Source organism: Gossypium raimondii, chromosome 7, assembly GCF_025698545.1.
Source record: "Gossypium raimondii isolate GPD5lz chromosome 7, ASM2569854v1, whole genome shotgun sequence".
NCBI lineage: Eukaryota > Viridiplantae > Streptophyta > Magnoliopsida > Malvales > Malvaceae > Gossypium > Gossypium raimondii.
In genome coordinates this window covers 6521382-6537225 of record NC_068571.1, presented here as the reverse complement: position 1 = coordinate 6537225, position 15844 = coordinate 6521382, and the positions used below count along the sequence as shown (strand labels likewise).

The following is a 15844-nucleotide window of genomic DNA, read 5'->3' as shown; positions in this document are numbered from 1 at the left end:
GAGAGGTTCTCTTTTGGATGCAGGTTTTGAAAAGTTAGGGCACTGTGTTTGTGAAAATCAGACCAGGGTTAGTTTTGATTTAGTAGTGCACAAGTTGAATGCAAGAATTCTTCAAGCTTCTAAGCACAGATTCAACTCGGTTAATTCCCTACATAGTTCAAGATAGGTCCGTGGTGGGCTTTGGCAAAGATGGCGTTTTGAGAATTCATGTCAAGGTGGAGATTGTTAAAGTTATGTGACCTAAATTCTAAGAGATTGCTTGCAAGTCAAGTTAAACAAAATATATTTTCTTTCTAGAAGATTTAGTATTTATTAGTATAATATATTTAGAATTTATAAGCATAATTTATTTGACCTACGAATTTAGCCTCTAAATAGGCTCTTTTACAACCTTAGAAAACACACCCATTATAGATTAGAACTCATAACACTTTTGGAGAATTTTGTGTTTACTTTTTAAGGAGGTTTTTTCGAGTTTTGGGGTTTAGTTTTTATCTACATTTTTGACATATTCATTCTTTTGCCATTACAGTAAAATTATCTTTGCATGTAGTTTTTTTTATCCTCTTTGAAGGGGTTTTTCCACGTTAAAATTTGTGTGTTGAATTTCTCAATTTCTTCTGCTATTTTTACTTGTTAGTTACTTAATTAGGCTGATCCCTAATAGGTTTTTCAACATTAGTGAACTTCTTCTTCTTTGCCCGTGGTTTTTCTCGATAAGGGTTTTCCACGTAAAATCAGTGTGTTCTTATTTTCTTTTTTATTGCTTTGCAATCATTCTTATTACCTTGCAAACATTAAGTATAACACAAGGAAATCACTACCTTACAAATATATTAATTAAGAGGTATACCATTTATGAATTAAGGGATATAATTCTTATTTATGCTACGAACATACAAATAAGGATTTAGCTTCTTTCCACTTATTATTTACCTTATAAGAATCACGACTTGTGAACTTAATTTATTACAATCATTCATTTGTTCCATCTCATTTCACTTATAATTAAAACTCATTAACCTTTTCTCATAGATGGAGTATCCAATTCAAGCTAACTTACCTTTTAGTTTCCATTATCTCAAATAATGCTTATTCTTTCACCCAACAATATTCTCATTATAATTGACTCATTCCTTTAAAGTCACACTTTCACATTATGATTATTGTTCCACATTACCTTATTCTCGATCACTTTAATACATGAACTTCTCTACTTTATACTCATATTCAAGTTCAAATATTTATTAACGATTTCTAAAGTTTACTTGTTGTTAAGAAAGTAGGAGATCTTTAAGTACTTTTACCTCACTTAGATGGAAAAAATGACCAAAGTTTTCTTCACTCCTCTAACCCATAATTTTCTACTTTTTCTTTATCCCTTGGAGACTTCTACTCTACCATTTTCTCTTACTCATCACTAAAATATAAATAAAACATTATTACAAAGTTCTCATGCACTAAAATCACAAATAAATACCTTGAAGGTGATGAGATTCAAGTCTCTTACCTTCATTCTTCATTTTTTTCTCTCTAGCTCCAACTTTTCATTTTACTCATTTGAAACTCTAAGTTGAAAGGTGAAATTAATGGCGAAAATAAACTTAGAAATGGATTTTCTACTTTATTTTAGTGAGAGAAGTAAGGTGGATGGTGAACTTTAGCTTGGATTGAGAGAGAGATTAAAAAAAAACAAGAAGATAAATTTTCTCTTCTTCCATTATAGCAGGCAGCACATTGAGGAGAAAGGAGAAGAAGATGACAAAAAAATCCTATTTTTTTTAATTTCATTTATAAAGAAATTAGTCAAAAGCCAAAGTCAAATTTAAATTGTGGGGTAAACTACCAAAATAGTCACTTTTGTTTACTTCAGGTTATATTTTAGTCACTTATGTTCGAAATGTTAAGTTTTAGTCGCTTATGTTAATGTGTTGTAACATTTTAGTCATTGAGTCGTTAATTGTCATTAACAGTGTAACAGTAAGCTGAAGTGCCATGTTAAATCATCATTTTGAACAAAAATTTTAGGTTAAATTATACAATTGGTCCCCATTTTTTTCATTTTGAGAAATTTAATATTTTTCTTTTATGTTCTTTTAACGTTTTTTTTCTTTATTTTCCATTCTCTTCTACTTCTCCCTCTATTTTTCTCCATTCTCCATCTCTTTTAACATAGTTTTTCTATGTTTTCCATTTGTTAAAACTTTTTTATGTTTGTGAAAAAAGAATAGGCAAAAGCTAAAACCAAAATAAAATTTGCTTTGCATATTCTCACCACCATTACAAACCCTCCTCGTCCATCATCACTTTAACGAACCAATTTGGATCTCTTAATGGCCACCTTATCTATCTTACCTAAAACATTCTCACCCTCTCAGAATTACGTTGTTTCACAGCTTCTTCAAACGAGGTCTACACTCTTAATGACTAAAACGACCACCATAAGAAACCTACCCTCAACTTTACCCAAACCAATTTGGTTCCATACTCCCTTTCTCTCTTCTGTTCATCCATGCTCGACTTCCAATCAAGCTTGCTTGGAAATATCCAAGAAGGTTTAGGTCAGTTTTATCGTTTGTTTAATTTTACTCGTCAGAAAATAAAATAAAAGAAAAGGAAAGTAATAATCTAAACAATTCTATAAAATTTTGGAAACGGAAAAAAATTGTTTTGAATATAAAGAATTCAATTTATGTTTAGATTTGATTAAGGATATGATTTTTATATTGATTAGTTAGATCCAATTTTAGTTTCAAAATTAGGTTATATTCAAATTGATATTTGATTAAGAATTATTGACATTTGGTTTTGAGTGAAATTGATTTAGGAATCATGTGAAAGAAACAAGGACTTGGTTTTTTTGTGGGCAAAGATTGTGTTTCGTAGTAAAAAATATGAGAAGGGAGAAAATAAAGGTGAAGAAGAAAAGGAAAATAAAGAAATGAAAAGAAAAATTAAATTGTTCAAAAAGTATAGTGACTAGTTTTAACAAATGAAAAAAATAGAAAAACAACGTTAAAAGAAATGGAGAAATGAGCAAAACAGAGGAAGAAGGAGAAGAGAATGGAAAATAAAGAAAAAAGAAAGAAAGTTCAAAGAACATAAAAGAAATAAATTAATTTGCTCAAAATGAAAAAAATATAGGACTAATTGTATAATTTAACCTAAATTTTTATTTGAAATGATGATTTAACATGCCATATCACTTACTTTTACACCGTTAACGATAATTAACGCTCAATGACTAAAATGTTACAATACGATAATGTAAGTGACTAAAACATAACATTTCAAACATAAACAACTAAAATATAACCTGAAACAAATAAAATGACTATTTTAATAATTTACCCTTAAATTATGTGGTACACATTAATCCCATGTTTTAACGCATATCTTCATTTAAAAAAATCAAAATATAATATCCCATGTGAAAGGTCTCAAATATCCATTTACGGAAAATTACACTTTCCTTATTTTCTTTCTTATCATCACACATAACACTTAGCATACCTAAGTTCCATCAATTATAGTTATACACTATAATATTATTCACTCATACTAAAATTATATTTATATCTTTTTTTCGAAAAAATAATTTAATCTCTATATTATTCACTTTTATTCAAATTAATCTGAATGTGACTTTCCTCGTACTACATTATTCATGTCATCTTCACTCATTATTAATTCACCTTTTTCTCTATTTGGTCAATTTATCTTTAGTTCTCACACGTTTTTTTTATTTTCAATTTAGTCCATTGGCCAATTTTTCAAATTCACGCTGGTTCTCACTAATTTCTTCTAAATGTCTGATTAACTCCATAAGAAGATCTACTTAATGAACACAGTTTCACTTTTGTTAGAATTTTGCTGCATTTATTCTAAAAAATAGTGCCAATTATTATATCAAAAATTTTGAGCGTCAGAGGAGAGCCTTAGCTTATGTTGGGATTGAAGGTACTAGGGGTGAGCATTCGATCGAATCGAATCGAATCAAAAATTTTCGAGTTAATCGAGTTTTCGAATCTCATTTTATCATCCTAACTTTGTTTGAAGTTTTCTCGAATCGAATCGAGTGAGATGGAATTCGAATCACATCGAATCGAATATATTTGTTCGAGTTAAATTTTAAAAAATAATTTTGGGCCCTTATAACCACTGTCACCCATCGTAATAAAATTTGTCCACCTTAATCAAATTTTTTATTAACTTTCATCGCCTCATAATTTATTTATTAATTTTTTATATATTGGTTATCTTCTTTGTTTGCTTAGTTGTTTCAATTATCTTTAAATTATTGTCACTATGTATTTTGTAATTAAAAATATATTAAATGTAAAAATATAATTTTTAATAAAAGTTATTTTAAAAATAAAATGTGAAATTGATACCGATATAAAATTTTAACACGAATATTTTATGGCATAATTAATACTTCAATTTTAATATAAATATTCAATATGACTAAACAATTCAATAATATAAATAATATAAAATGTGAAATTTAATTTAATAATATAAATAGTAGATATAAATAAAATTATTACTATTTATGTTTAGTGATGTTTTTGGATAATTTTGATTTTTATTTGATAGTAAAGGGTGAGAAGTAAAAGTTTAGGGGGAAAATAAAAAGTTTTGGGGAAAAAAGTTTGAGGGAAAATAAATAGGTGGAGTAAAATTTTGGAGGGAAAATATTAAAAAAAATTGGAGAGGGGAGGGTTTGGGGTAGATGGGAGATGGGATGGGAAGAGAATAAAAGTTTTAGGGGAAAAGTGGGAGGGAGAAAAAATTTTGGGGGAAAATAAAATGTTTTGAAGGTTTTTGGGAGTAAAATTTTGAGAAAAAGTAAATGGGAGAGTAAAATTTTGGTGGGAAATGGATTTTGGGTAGATTGGGGGGTTGGGAGGGGAGGGGAGTAAAAGTTTTGGGGGGAAGTGGGAAGGAGTAAAAGTTTTGAGGGAAAAGTAAAAAGGTTTGGGAGTTTGGGGTAAAAATGTAAAATATTATAGTTTGATATTTGAATTATTAGAATTATTCGAGTTATTTGAATTCGAAAACTCAAAATTTGAAAAAAAATTCAAGTTGATTCGAATAACTCGATTAACTCGAATAACTCGATTCGTTTAACTCGAAATTCGAATTTTTTTGATTTTTTCGAGTCGAATCGAGTTTTGCTCACCCCTAGAAGGTACTAGGGGAAAGCTAAGGATAGTAAGGGATGTTGAGTATCCCTTACTTTTTTTCTTGAAGTTAAAATTTTTATTTACTTTAATGTAAGGGGAAAGTTAAGGAAAGCAAACCAAAACAAATTTTAAGTTATAAAATTCTTTTTGTCTTAAAATTATTTAGAAAATATTGAAAAAATATATTGGTTTAATACATTTAGCTCTTAATATTTTTAATTTTTATCAATTTGGTCCTCATTCTTTTTCGAGCTAAATTTGATCTTCGACTTTTTAAAAGAGTTGAATATGATTATCAACTTTTCAAAAAGAGTCGAATTGATGTTTTAAATGGAAATACTAATTAAAACATGATAGCTTGCATGACAGTCCACGTTTACTTCATGATATATATATTATAAACTTTTTATAATTTTTTTTTTTACTTTTGAATTTTTTATTTCTTGAAAATTTTTATATTTTTAAAATTATTTATTGACATATATAAGGTAAATAATGTCATGCTAACATGAAATACATGTGGACTACCACGTGGTTTGTCATGCCAACATTGTAAAAAAAAATGCTTTAGCCAACATTTTCATTAAAGAAAAGCGATTTGACTCTTGTTGAAAAGCTAATGATCAAACTTAGTTAAAAAAAAAAGAATAAGAACAAAATTTATAATAAAATATAAATATTGAGGGCTAAATTTATCATTATGCCAAAAATATTTATTATAAAAAAATGAAATTCTTATTTATCTTTATTTTAGTAACTTTTAATATCATTTTGTTGTAATCCCTAACGTTTGCACTAAGAATGAATACAATCATTGAGCACCCCAAAAAGGGAAAAAGAAAGACAAAAAAAGGAATTTGAGTCTAAAGCCTGTCGTAATTAAATAAGTACAAAACAAGTGGTGGTTAAAGGACAGATACGATACAATTGGTGCTTGCAGTGCAAAAGAATGAACAAAGTACCATCGGAAAGCAAAGAGTTGGGGTAATAGAGGGTTTTAATTAGACTCTGGATGTTCCAAGTTTTCGTTCAAACATGCGTTTCAGAAGGAAAACTTGAAGGATGCTTGCCGCTATAAGTGCAACTGATTCGAACATTGCCTTGTGAAGTGCTCGTCGCCCCAAGCTATCATTCACTGTCCACAAATTACACCACATGTTATGTACTTTTTGCTTTGTCATGCAAATGAAAAGGAAAAACAAAAAACAGAAGCAAAGGGGCGTCAAACTTTTTAATGTATACTCAATCTTTTTCATGTATTTGGAATATCGTATTTCATTTTAAATATATTTTGGAAAAATATGTAAAGAAAACGTAGCAGTGCAAGAAATATGAGGTGATGAAAGCTACTACCTATTGCCTGTCGATCAGTCTGAGCCTCAATCCAATGCTGTTCGAATTGGATGTTGTAAAGAGCTTCCTCCAACTTTGTTATCTGCTCCATCAAAGGACCAAAATGCTCTGCACACATCATTGAGAAATAATCATCATTTTTCTCCCTTTTTGAAGGCAAACAAATAAAAGAAGCAACATTTAAACTCACCTTCTTTTGCATGCTGATGTCTGTACGTAAAATGCCCAACTTGTAAATCAAAATCAATGGTTTCATGATATGGAGATTTGTTAACAAAGCAGAAGCGGTATACCCCTTTCTTGTGGACAACAAAATCGAATTTTTCGCTTATTTTGTTACGAAAATCATGAATCAGGTCCCCTTCTGGTCCCTTTACCTGATCATCTCACCATAATATTCACACGAAAGTCAATGTTTTGGATTTAACAAGCTTAACAACAATCATTATGATGGGATTCACACAAATCTTATACACATATTTAGATCTCCATTTTAATTGGATATTTTCAATAAAATCAAAACCAACAATTCAATCAATAAAAGAAAGGGGGAGGGGGTTACCACAAGATCGACGCCTTCGTCGCTAAAATGCCAAGGTGCCTCGGCCTTAATTACAACGAAAGAGCCATAAACAGTGTCTCCTTCGTACTTGACATCATGGGATAGACATTCTTCTTTGTCTATCACGAATCTAACCCCTTCCGCTAGTTTTAAGCTCCATAGAAACAAACCCACTGCTGCCCATGCTATTTCGCTTCTCTTCCATTTTCTTCCCGGCATCTCTACGAAACCAAAAAAAAAAAAAGCAAAAACAGAATCCTACAGTTTAGATCGTTGGTTGTTTTTTAACAAGATCAGATCAAGGATAATTTGTTAAAGAAAATTTTAATAATAATTCAATGTTACCTAAGAGATTTGCTTTCGATAAAAAATGTGATTTACTTTTTTACTATTTTCAACCAAAAGGAATATTGATTAAATTGAAGTGTTCCCTGTTTCAGGAAGGGGACACCAGAAACTCATAACTATTGTTACGATAAGGCAATTATAAAGAAAAATAAAGTAAATTATGTAACACACAAGTAGGTCAAAAGGGTTTTATGTAATAAATTTATAATATTATATTAGTTGAAATCATTAAATTGTGATAGTAACAATTATTATTTTTAGTTCAAATTTATGATTCTTATGTGTATATTTTTTTAGATTTATCAAAATATATAAATATCTTTACAATAATGTCTTTATAAAATAAATAAGTTTTATTAAATTTACAACTAAATTAATTACATCAATTCAATTAAGCATATTATAATAATAATACATGAGAAAATTATTTTCCCACCAATATTCAAAGTAATCACATCCTCACGGTTGAAAGAAGGTAATTTTCCTAAAGAAAAGTTACATTGCTCGGAAAATTTGTAACACCGCTGACTCGTTTCGACAGTTGGTAGGAATGGGAGATGTTACTGAAGCGTGTACAAGTAAAAAAATCTTGAACTTTATTTAAGAGTTGAAAGTTTAAAACATTTTTTGGTATTATAATTAAAATATGTTTTAGACAAACTAAAATTTTTAAAAATAATTTGAAACAATTTAGAATTGGTGTAGAGTGGATCGGAGGTAATCAAAACTTAAAATGGGCCCCAAAAGGTAAAAACGACTTAAATTAGTCCAATGTTGAAATAGGCGCAAAGCCATAATCTGAGACTTATGATGTCACAATGTGACTGACTAAGTAAGGATGTCGCGACGAGAGGAATGTGAAGTTGCAACGTTGAGCACCTAGGTCGCGATGTCACTCACTGAGTGTCCCCAAAACACTTAAAAATACTCTAAAACATCCTTTATACCATCAAATCATATCTCATGGCACCAAAGCATTTAAAAGCATTTCTAAATCATATTTAAACTTAATTCCAAGTCATAAACATAGTCGAACCAATTTATAATTCAAAAACTTGTCTTAACCTTTCATGGAGGTTACAAACAACACTTGCTTTTACAAATCCAAATACTTATAAACACTTATAATAGTCTAAGTCTCCATTTACATGCCAATAACTTATACAAATAACATTTATTAATTAAAGGACAACCTTAAAAACTTTATGGGATGCTCCCGAACAAAGCTTCAAGCTTCTCGAACAATGTCATTTGCGTACCTGTTTAAAACAACTAACCTGTGAGATTTAAAAACTTAGTAGCCAAGGATAAACCTAGTTATTCTATTCCTTATTAATGTTGAGTCTCTTATAAACATCTCATATAAGATTCACTTAAGCCGCATTCTAGTGTCACTAATCAATTCATTTAAATTAATCGAATTATGAGACTCAACTAACATTTTAATGATTAATTCATTAGGCAATAGCTTATAAAAAGTTCGTATAGGATTACTCTCCCTCGTAATTTTGTTTTCATTTCCTTAATTAGGACAAATACTTTTAGGGTACTTATCAATTTAAATTCTCATCTGCTTATATGTTCATTTACCTTATTTTCATCCATTTTAGTTATAGAAAATTTAGTTCATGACCCTTAATCTTGCTTTTAACCACCTATAGTCACATTTAAAGTTGATTATTCACATTTAATCCATTTTCGCCCATAATAAACTCTAGTAAAACTAACTTAGATACACGAGACACCTCCACCACATCAATGAGCACAAATTGTAAAATAGCATAAAATATCCCTCTACAACACCAAAGATCTCATGAGAGCATAAACTACACCACACCAAGACGCCCATAACTGCAAGGCTCGAAGGCGATATAAAGCACACATAAGTGCAAAACCTCTAACAATACTGCAACACGCTATAGCCCCTAATTGACATTCCAATCGTATCTTAACATTTCACTATGTCATTTACACATATGTATGCACATATCATATAAGGACACTTTAAGTGCTTTCACATACTTATGATCAAATCCATATTAATAAAGGCTTTATGAGTATGATCATTTTTCACATGTAGGCACCATAGGTGCTTTGCATTTACAAACACATTTCCGCATTTCTTTAGGTCTTATATACATGTCCATTCCAATTAATAATTCCAAATTGTATATAGTCATTTTTATTATTCTTTATCTTTCAAAACAAAATTGTCTACTTGAGTAGCAATTGCTAAATTATTTATTTCTCAATCCAAAAATTTTGAAATCAAGATCCGTTTAATTTTTAAAAAACTAGACTCTTGAAACTTTCAACCACAAATTTTCCAAAATTTATTCTCTTATGCACACATGCTAGCAAATTTTTAAAGTTAGGATAGAGCTACTGCCAAACAACTCTGACTTCTCTTTGCTAAAAAATATATTAATCCAAAAATATAATTTGGATGAATTCACTGTTTATTTTATTAGAAAATAGACTTAATAAGACTTTTATAAATATAAGGCTCTTCCTGTAATTTATCTTATACAAGTTTTAATAATTTTTCGAAGTCAGAACAGGGATGCTGCCAACATTTTCAGCCTTAGATTCTTAAACTATTTTCATCTTGTAATTCATCTTATACAATTCTTAACAATTTAAGTAATTAAATTATTCAAAAGTTTTTATTTAAGTCACTGGGTTGTTAAATTTTATTTTTTAAAGTTTCATCAACAAGCTATAAGCAACAATTCGATGATCGGTACAGTGGATTAGTACCCATCTACGAGTAGAACATACCTTAGATTCAAGTTGATATGACAGTTAAAAAGCTATTTGATTTTTGGTTCGTAGGTTCGTGACATTCAAAGTTGTTTCATGAAAAAAAATTGAATTGTAGAAGAGAAGGGGGAAAAGAGCTTTTGATTGGTGCATATAGTGAAAACAGAAAAAACCATATGACATTGATTTTAACAATATAGTAATTTAAATGAAAACTTTTGAATAATTCAATAACCAAATTATAACTTTTTTTTAGTTAACTGGCTAAAATGAAAATTCACTTATAATATAGTGACTAATGGTCTAATTTACCTTTGTTTTCTAGTTAAATTCTTAAGTAGATATTTTGGAGGAAACACGTAACTTTTAGTTTGACCGCAAATTTGCGTCAGTTCCGTCACTGGCTGAGGTTACTATGTCCCTTAAACTTGCGTGTCCAAATATCCTCATTCCATTCCCTTTCTAAATAAAATTCTTATAATCTGGTTATTTAATTTTTACGATATTTTCATTTTAATCACCTAATGTTAAATTTTTAACAATAGTTAATCGTACACATTACATTATATTTATATTTTAATTTTAATTTTTTATATTTTCATATTATTCTTAATAAAATCAACTCACATATCTCATATTTAATAATTGTCAACGAAATTTAGATATTTTTAATTATATAATCCTGAATCTTCCATGTTAAGTTAAAAGTAAAACAAAAATACTTACAATTAATTAAATTAATTGTTTGTCTTTCGCTTGGATAAAGAAGTGTTTAAAAAAAGAGTTGAATCTTAATATTTAAAATTTATATTTTAAAATCCAAATTTAGAATTTTCGGTAATAGGATAAATAAATAAAATTTAACAATTTTGTGTATTATTTTATTTTACCTCTTTTCACTTAAATCTTTAATTTTTTACCTTGATTAATACTTAAAAAGATTTTTTTGGTGACCAAAATGAAAGTGACCTAAAAGTTAGGTGACAAAAATGAAAGTACAAACATGATGTGGCATGTATAGTTAACTGTTGTTAGATATTTAATGCTTGGGTCACTAAAATGGAAATACTCTAAAAGTTTGGTGACTAAATTGCAAGGATTTCATTTTGAGTGACCAAAATGAAAGCACCCTAAAAGTAGGGTGACCAACTAGGTATTTTACCCTATTTTTTATCCGTAGTCTAGTTTTATAGGGCGATGCGGTCTTATATTCCATTTCCTTCAGATTCCTTCTATCCAAACAAACACATAGTCTAGCTCTCATGCGCAACGTTTTGGATGCACTTTGTCTTTTTCCAAACCGCATCTAGCAGCTAGCCGAAGTTAGTTCCCATCTCCGTATGCTTTATCATGGGTTTTCAAATATCTAAGCTCACATTTTAAGGCTTGTAAGAAAGTCATCGTTTTTCAGTTTTATGTGAATCAATCCTTTATAAAAAAGGGGAAAAAAATCTGTTTCTCACAATGTCAGCAAGCATCAACCTCATCTGTTGCAGCTTCTCTTACGTACCTCAAAACTCTTCCAAGTTCAAAACTTTAATCCGAGCTAGAAACCTTAGCCAACAAAGTCCTGTACTTTCCAAAAGAACCTCAAATTCCTCAGTCTTCCTTAAACCCAACAATCGTATTGCTTTAGTTTCCCCATTTCAGCAAAAGGGTGTTCTTAAAATATGTCAAAGTTCCTTAAACACCCAGAATTCTGAAGAAGAAGCTGGTCAGGATAAAGGGCTCTCGGTTGATAATGGTAAAGAAGGAAGGGATTGGACAACCTCGATTTTGCTTTTTGTGTTGTGGGGTGCCCTCATGTACTATGTTTTCAATCTCTCACCGAACCAAACGCCGGTATTTTCCGAAGCCAACTTTTTTTTTTTTAATGGTAAACGCCTTTGTTGGGTTCCTTGATTTGAAATTGGGATGGAAATTCCTAAAGTGACTTTCATTGCCCAAAATAACTTGAGTTTCTTGGATGTTTTAGCATTCTGATTTATATGCCGCTTTTCCTTTCCTTGCTGTGATTATTGTTGATCATTTTCTGTACTGAAATAGTAATGCAAAAAGCTTGGGTTTTAGATTTTATGGTCATTGGTTACTCATTGTTCTCCATGGAGTTTCTTCATAGGCCTTTTGGCAGTTTAAATATTCCATTTCCCTTTGCTGTATTTGTGTTTGCATTCACTTGTGGCCTTTTTGTTTGGTTTTTTGGTGCTACTTTTAAGTGCGTTTATATGAAATGTTAATAGGACTGAACCGGTGCTGCCCGCATGTGATAGGTCTACCCAGCATAATAATAGTCTTCAATGACAAGTTTTTCAAAAAAAATACTTAGTCCTTTTTGAGATAAGCTTTTTGATAGCTCTTAAACAACCTCCATTCATGTATTTCATGAAGGTAAATTATAAATTTTAAGTTTAAGAAGGTAATGTAGCATATAAATATGATGATATGATATCACATTCTCCTGATTATGCTGAAGGCTGACTGGCTGAGAGTGTACATATTAAGAAATTCTTGAAGTATCAGTCTAACATCTGCATTATGACCTCTTTGCAGTCAAGGGATATGTATTTTTTGAAAAAGCTCCTAAATTTGAAGGGGGATGATGGTTTTAGGATGAATGAAGTACTTGTGTCCCAATGGTACATAATGGGACTGTGGCCATTGGTGTACAGCATGCTGCTGCTTCCAACAGGCAGAAGGTACCACCAACTTCTCTTACTGCGTACCTTATCTGAACCTCTTATCTTCATCATGTTATTTTAATTTCTTCTTTCTTTCTGCTTGAGAAGGTAAAGATTATTGAAATGGATGATAACTGTTTATATTTTCTTAGAAACAGAGCATGCAAATGGACTGAGGGACTTTGTAGGGTAATTAGAATGAAAGATGATTTAGTTTTGTTGCTATTTCTGAAGCAAACGTATTAGGATTGGGTGGTACTGGTCAAAGTAGCACACTATCTTGTAGGTCTAAACTTTTATGATACTAGTTGGAGCCTAATGCAAGAGGGCACCCCCCCCCCCCTTTTTTTTCGTTCTTTGAAAGAGGCTATTACTGAGACTTGAATCTATGATATCTTATTGTTGTGCAAAGATCCACACTTTGTTTAGTTAGCATTAATTAGCTTAAATGATCTATTTGCAGCTCAAAAAACAACATTCCTGCCTGGCCGTTTCTAGTACTTTCATTCTTTGGTGGGGTATATGCTCTTTTACCATATTTTGTTCTTTGGAGTCCACCACCACCACCTGTTGATGAAAATGAGCTTGAAAAATGGCCTTTGAATTTTCTGGAATCAAAATTAACTGCTGGGGTAAGTACTTCTGTTTCTTCCTCATATACAATTTTCTTGTATTTGATAGTTGAAACTATAACCAAGTTGTTCATTTCCATAAAATCTTCGGCCAAAACCTTACATTTCCGGCACATGAGAACTGCTGTTCCTCTAATCAGTGTTTAGTTCTAAGTTCTAACCTTATACTTTATGTACTGCATCAACCATATAGCAGTTTGTTGGTACTATTTCATGAAAATCTTTGTAATTTATATATCCTAGCATCTTATTATTTCTTTGGATGAAAGCACTGCCACATGTCATTCAGTATGCATGGGATTTCATTAAAGGCCCAAGTAGAGAAAGATTCTGCTTATAGCTTGATTTCTACTGATTTTTTTCATCTCATATCAAGTTGCTTAGTTGGTTGTCAATTGAAGACTGCTTTGAGGAAGTGTAAAAAATAATTTGAGATTAAAATAATAAAAAAAGAAGAAGCATTATTTCATACCCACAGGCCCTGACTTCGTGTTTCTTTTCTCTCTAAACTTGCTTTATTCGTGAATGAGAAAAGTAATACACTATCCAAACTCATTCTAGTTTGTCTCAGGTACTTTAGTTTTTAAGTTTTCTCTGATCTTATATTCAAGTTGAGTCCTTCAAGTATTGCAAATTGATTATAGGTTAGATGCTTAACATAAATTCCATCATGTGTACCTCAAAAACTGCCTAAATGTGGACAACCCCATGGGAGGTCGTCAACCTTGCATGGGGTTAGGCAGGAAGAACATAACAATGTTAAGCATTCAACCTAAAATTAATTGGTAATAGGTGGGAGGTCTAACCTGAATATAAGACCACAAAAAATCCAATACTAAAGATGTGGGATAACACCACTTATCAACTTCCTTTTCACTGATAGAAGTGGAAAACTGGTTGTGTGCTTGAACTTTTTGTTATGTGCAAAAAATGCAAACTAACTTCATTGCACATCAGATGGCGCTTGCTGCAGGAATAGGATTGATAATTTATGCAGGTCTAGCAAATGCTGATATTTGGAGAGAGTTTTTCCAATACTTCAGGGAAAGCAAATTTGTAAGATTGTCAATCTTTTGCTAGACCGTGATTCTTCATGATTGTCTTGTCAGTTTGTATATATAAATCTCATGGAACTTAATATATTCATGCTGGGAACTGAATCTCCATTTTGCAGATTCACATCATGAGCCTTGATTTTACTCTACTATCTGCCTTTGCTCCTTTTTGGGTTTATAATGATATGACTGCTCGTAAATGGTAAGCCAATATTGAGACTACTAAGCTCTTGCTTTGAATTTAAGGTTCAAAACCTCTATAAGAAGAGTTTATATGGCATGACATAAGTTATGAGAATGGTTTTCCTATTTGCAGGTATGACAAAGGTTTTTGGCTTCTGCCCCTATCATTGGTGCCAATCTTAGGTCCTGCTCTATATCTTGTCTTACGGCCATCGCTATCAGATTTACCTGTTACAGTTAGCAAAACTACATCCGAGTAAAATTAGAATTTAAGCTCCTTTATTTTTTCTGATGAACATATACCAACCATGGAAAGGGAAAAGCTCATAGTCCGAACAAGATGATAGAATTAGATAACAATTAGAGGCATCCCACTGCAAAATGCAGCTGGTGCCACATGATGAAGAGTTACAATCAGAAAATCATCACACAAAGTTTCCCACCCATATATGCATACATGCGTATATATATTTCCTTACAGCGATATTTTGCTGATGTATGGTGTACTTTTGTATTGACTATTGATAAGAAAGGTTGCATGTTTATTTCTTGCTTTGCTCCATGCAGTATGTAGGAACTTGTTTCATTTGCTTTGAGTGAAAGGTTATTTTCAATTCCAAACCTGTACACACTTCTAACTAATATTTGACATTTCTCACATTCTTGCCTCGTGATATCTTAATATTATATGTATATGAACAATGTTAATGAATATTTACAAGAGAATAAACAATGGAGAGAAATCTGAACTCGATCTTTACTAAGAGCAATAAGATAGACATGGGATATCATTCATTGTTATTATAGCTTTAGAAAAAATTGAATCCCTGTAGATGCATGAAACCATAACCGAATATCCACATATTACAGTTTTCTTCTGGTATTGGATGATGCTATTACATTGTAGATTTGAAATTTTGAGAATAAAGCTGGCAGAACATTAATCTCTACCATCTTTAAATGTCTAAACCCAAGCTAAACAAGCCAAATGGCCGGCCTCGGACTCTCCAAAGTGACAGTTGTTTTCTTCTTCCGCTGTTGAAAATCCCCCATTTGACTTGCAAGTCGACAAAATTAAAAT

At 30.9% G+C, this 15844-nt stretch overlaps 2 protein-coding genes across 2 annotated transcripts; one reads left to right on the top strand and one right to left on the bottom strand.

Annotated features, from left to right (window-relative positions):
* Window positions 1-6080: 6080 nt before the first annotated feature.
* Window positions 6081-7323, bottom strand: LOC105803568 (transmembrane emp24 domain-containing protein p24beta2). The gene is made up of 4 exons (XM_052633805.1): window positions 7105-7323; window positions 6733-6919; window positions 6543-6650; window positions 6081-6324 (listed from the first exon to the last, which is right to left on the bottom strand). The coding sequence occupies exons 1-4, from the start codon at window positions 7321-7323 to the stop codon at window positions 6191-6193; spliced, it is 648 nt and encodes a 215-aa protein (XP_052489765.1). The 3' UTR covers window positions 6081-6190.
* A 4123-nt stretch (window positions 7324-11446) lies between these two features.
* Window positions 11447-15384, top strand: LOC105803561 (uncharacterized). The gene is made up of 6 exons (XM_012635808.2): window positions 11447-12057; window positions 12766-12911; window positions 13357-13525; window positions 14483-14581; window positions 14700-14782; window positions 14897-15384. The coding sequence occupies exons 1-6, from the start codon at window positions 11680-11682 to the stop codon at window positions 15021-15023; spliced, it is 1002 nt and encodes a 333-aa protein (XP_012491262.1). The 5' UTR covers window positions 11447-11679; the 3' UTR covers window positions 15024-15384.
* The last annotated feature ends 460 nt before the right edge of the window (window positions 15385-15844 follow it).

Bases quoted from the DNA above. Each gene is read 5' to 3' on its own strand.
- LOC105803561 (XM_012635808.2), top strand. From the start codon at position 11,680: ATGTCAGCAAGCATCAACCTCATCTGTTGCAGCTTCTCTTACGTACCT. The intron at 13,526-14,482 runs GTAAGTACTTCT...ATTGCACATCAG, and splicing joins AATCAAAATTAACTGCTGGG to ATGGCGCTTGCTGCAGGAAT. The intron at 14,783-14,896 runs GTAAGCCAATAT...TCCTATTTGCAG, and splicing joins GATATGACTGCTCGTAAATG to GTATGACAAAGGTTTTTGGC.
- LOC105803568 (XM_052633805.1), bottom strand. From the start codon at position 7,323: ATGCCGGGAAGAAAATGGAAGAGAAGCGAAATAGCATGGGCAGCAGTG. The intron at 6,920-7,104 runs GTAACCCCCTCC...TGAGATGATCAG, and splicing joins ACGAAGGCGTCGATCTTGTG to GTAAAGGGACCAGAAGGGGA. The intron at 6,651-6,732 runs GTGAGTTTAAAT...TGATGTGTGCAG, and splicing joins ACATCAGCATGCAAAAGAAG to AGCATTTTGGTCCTTTGATG.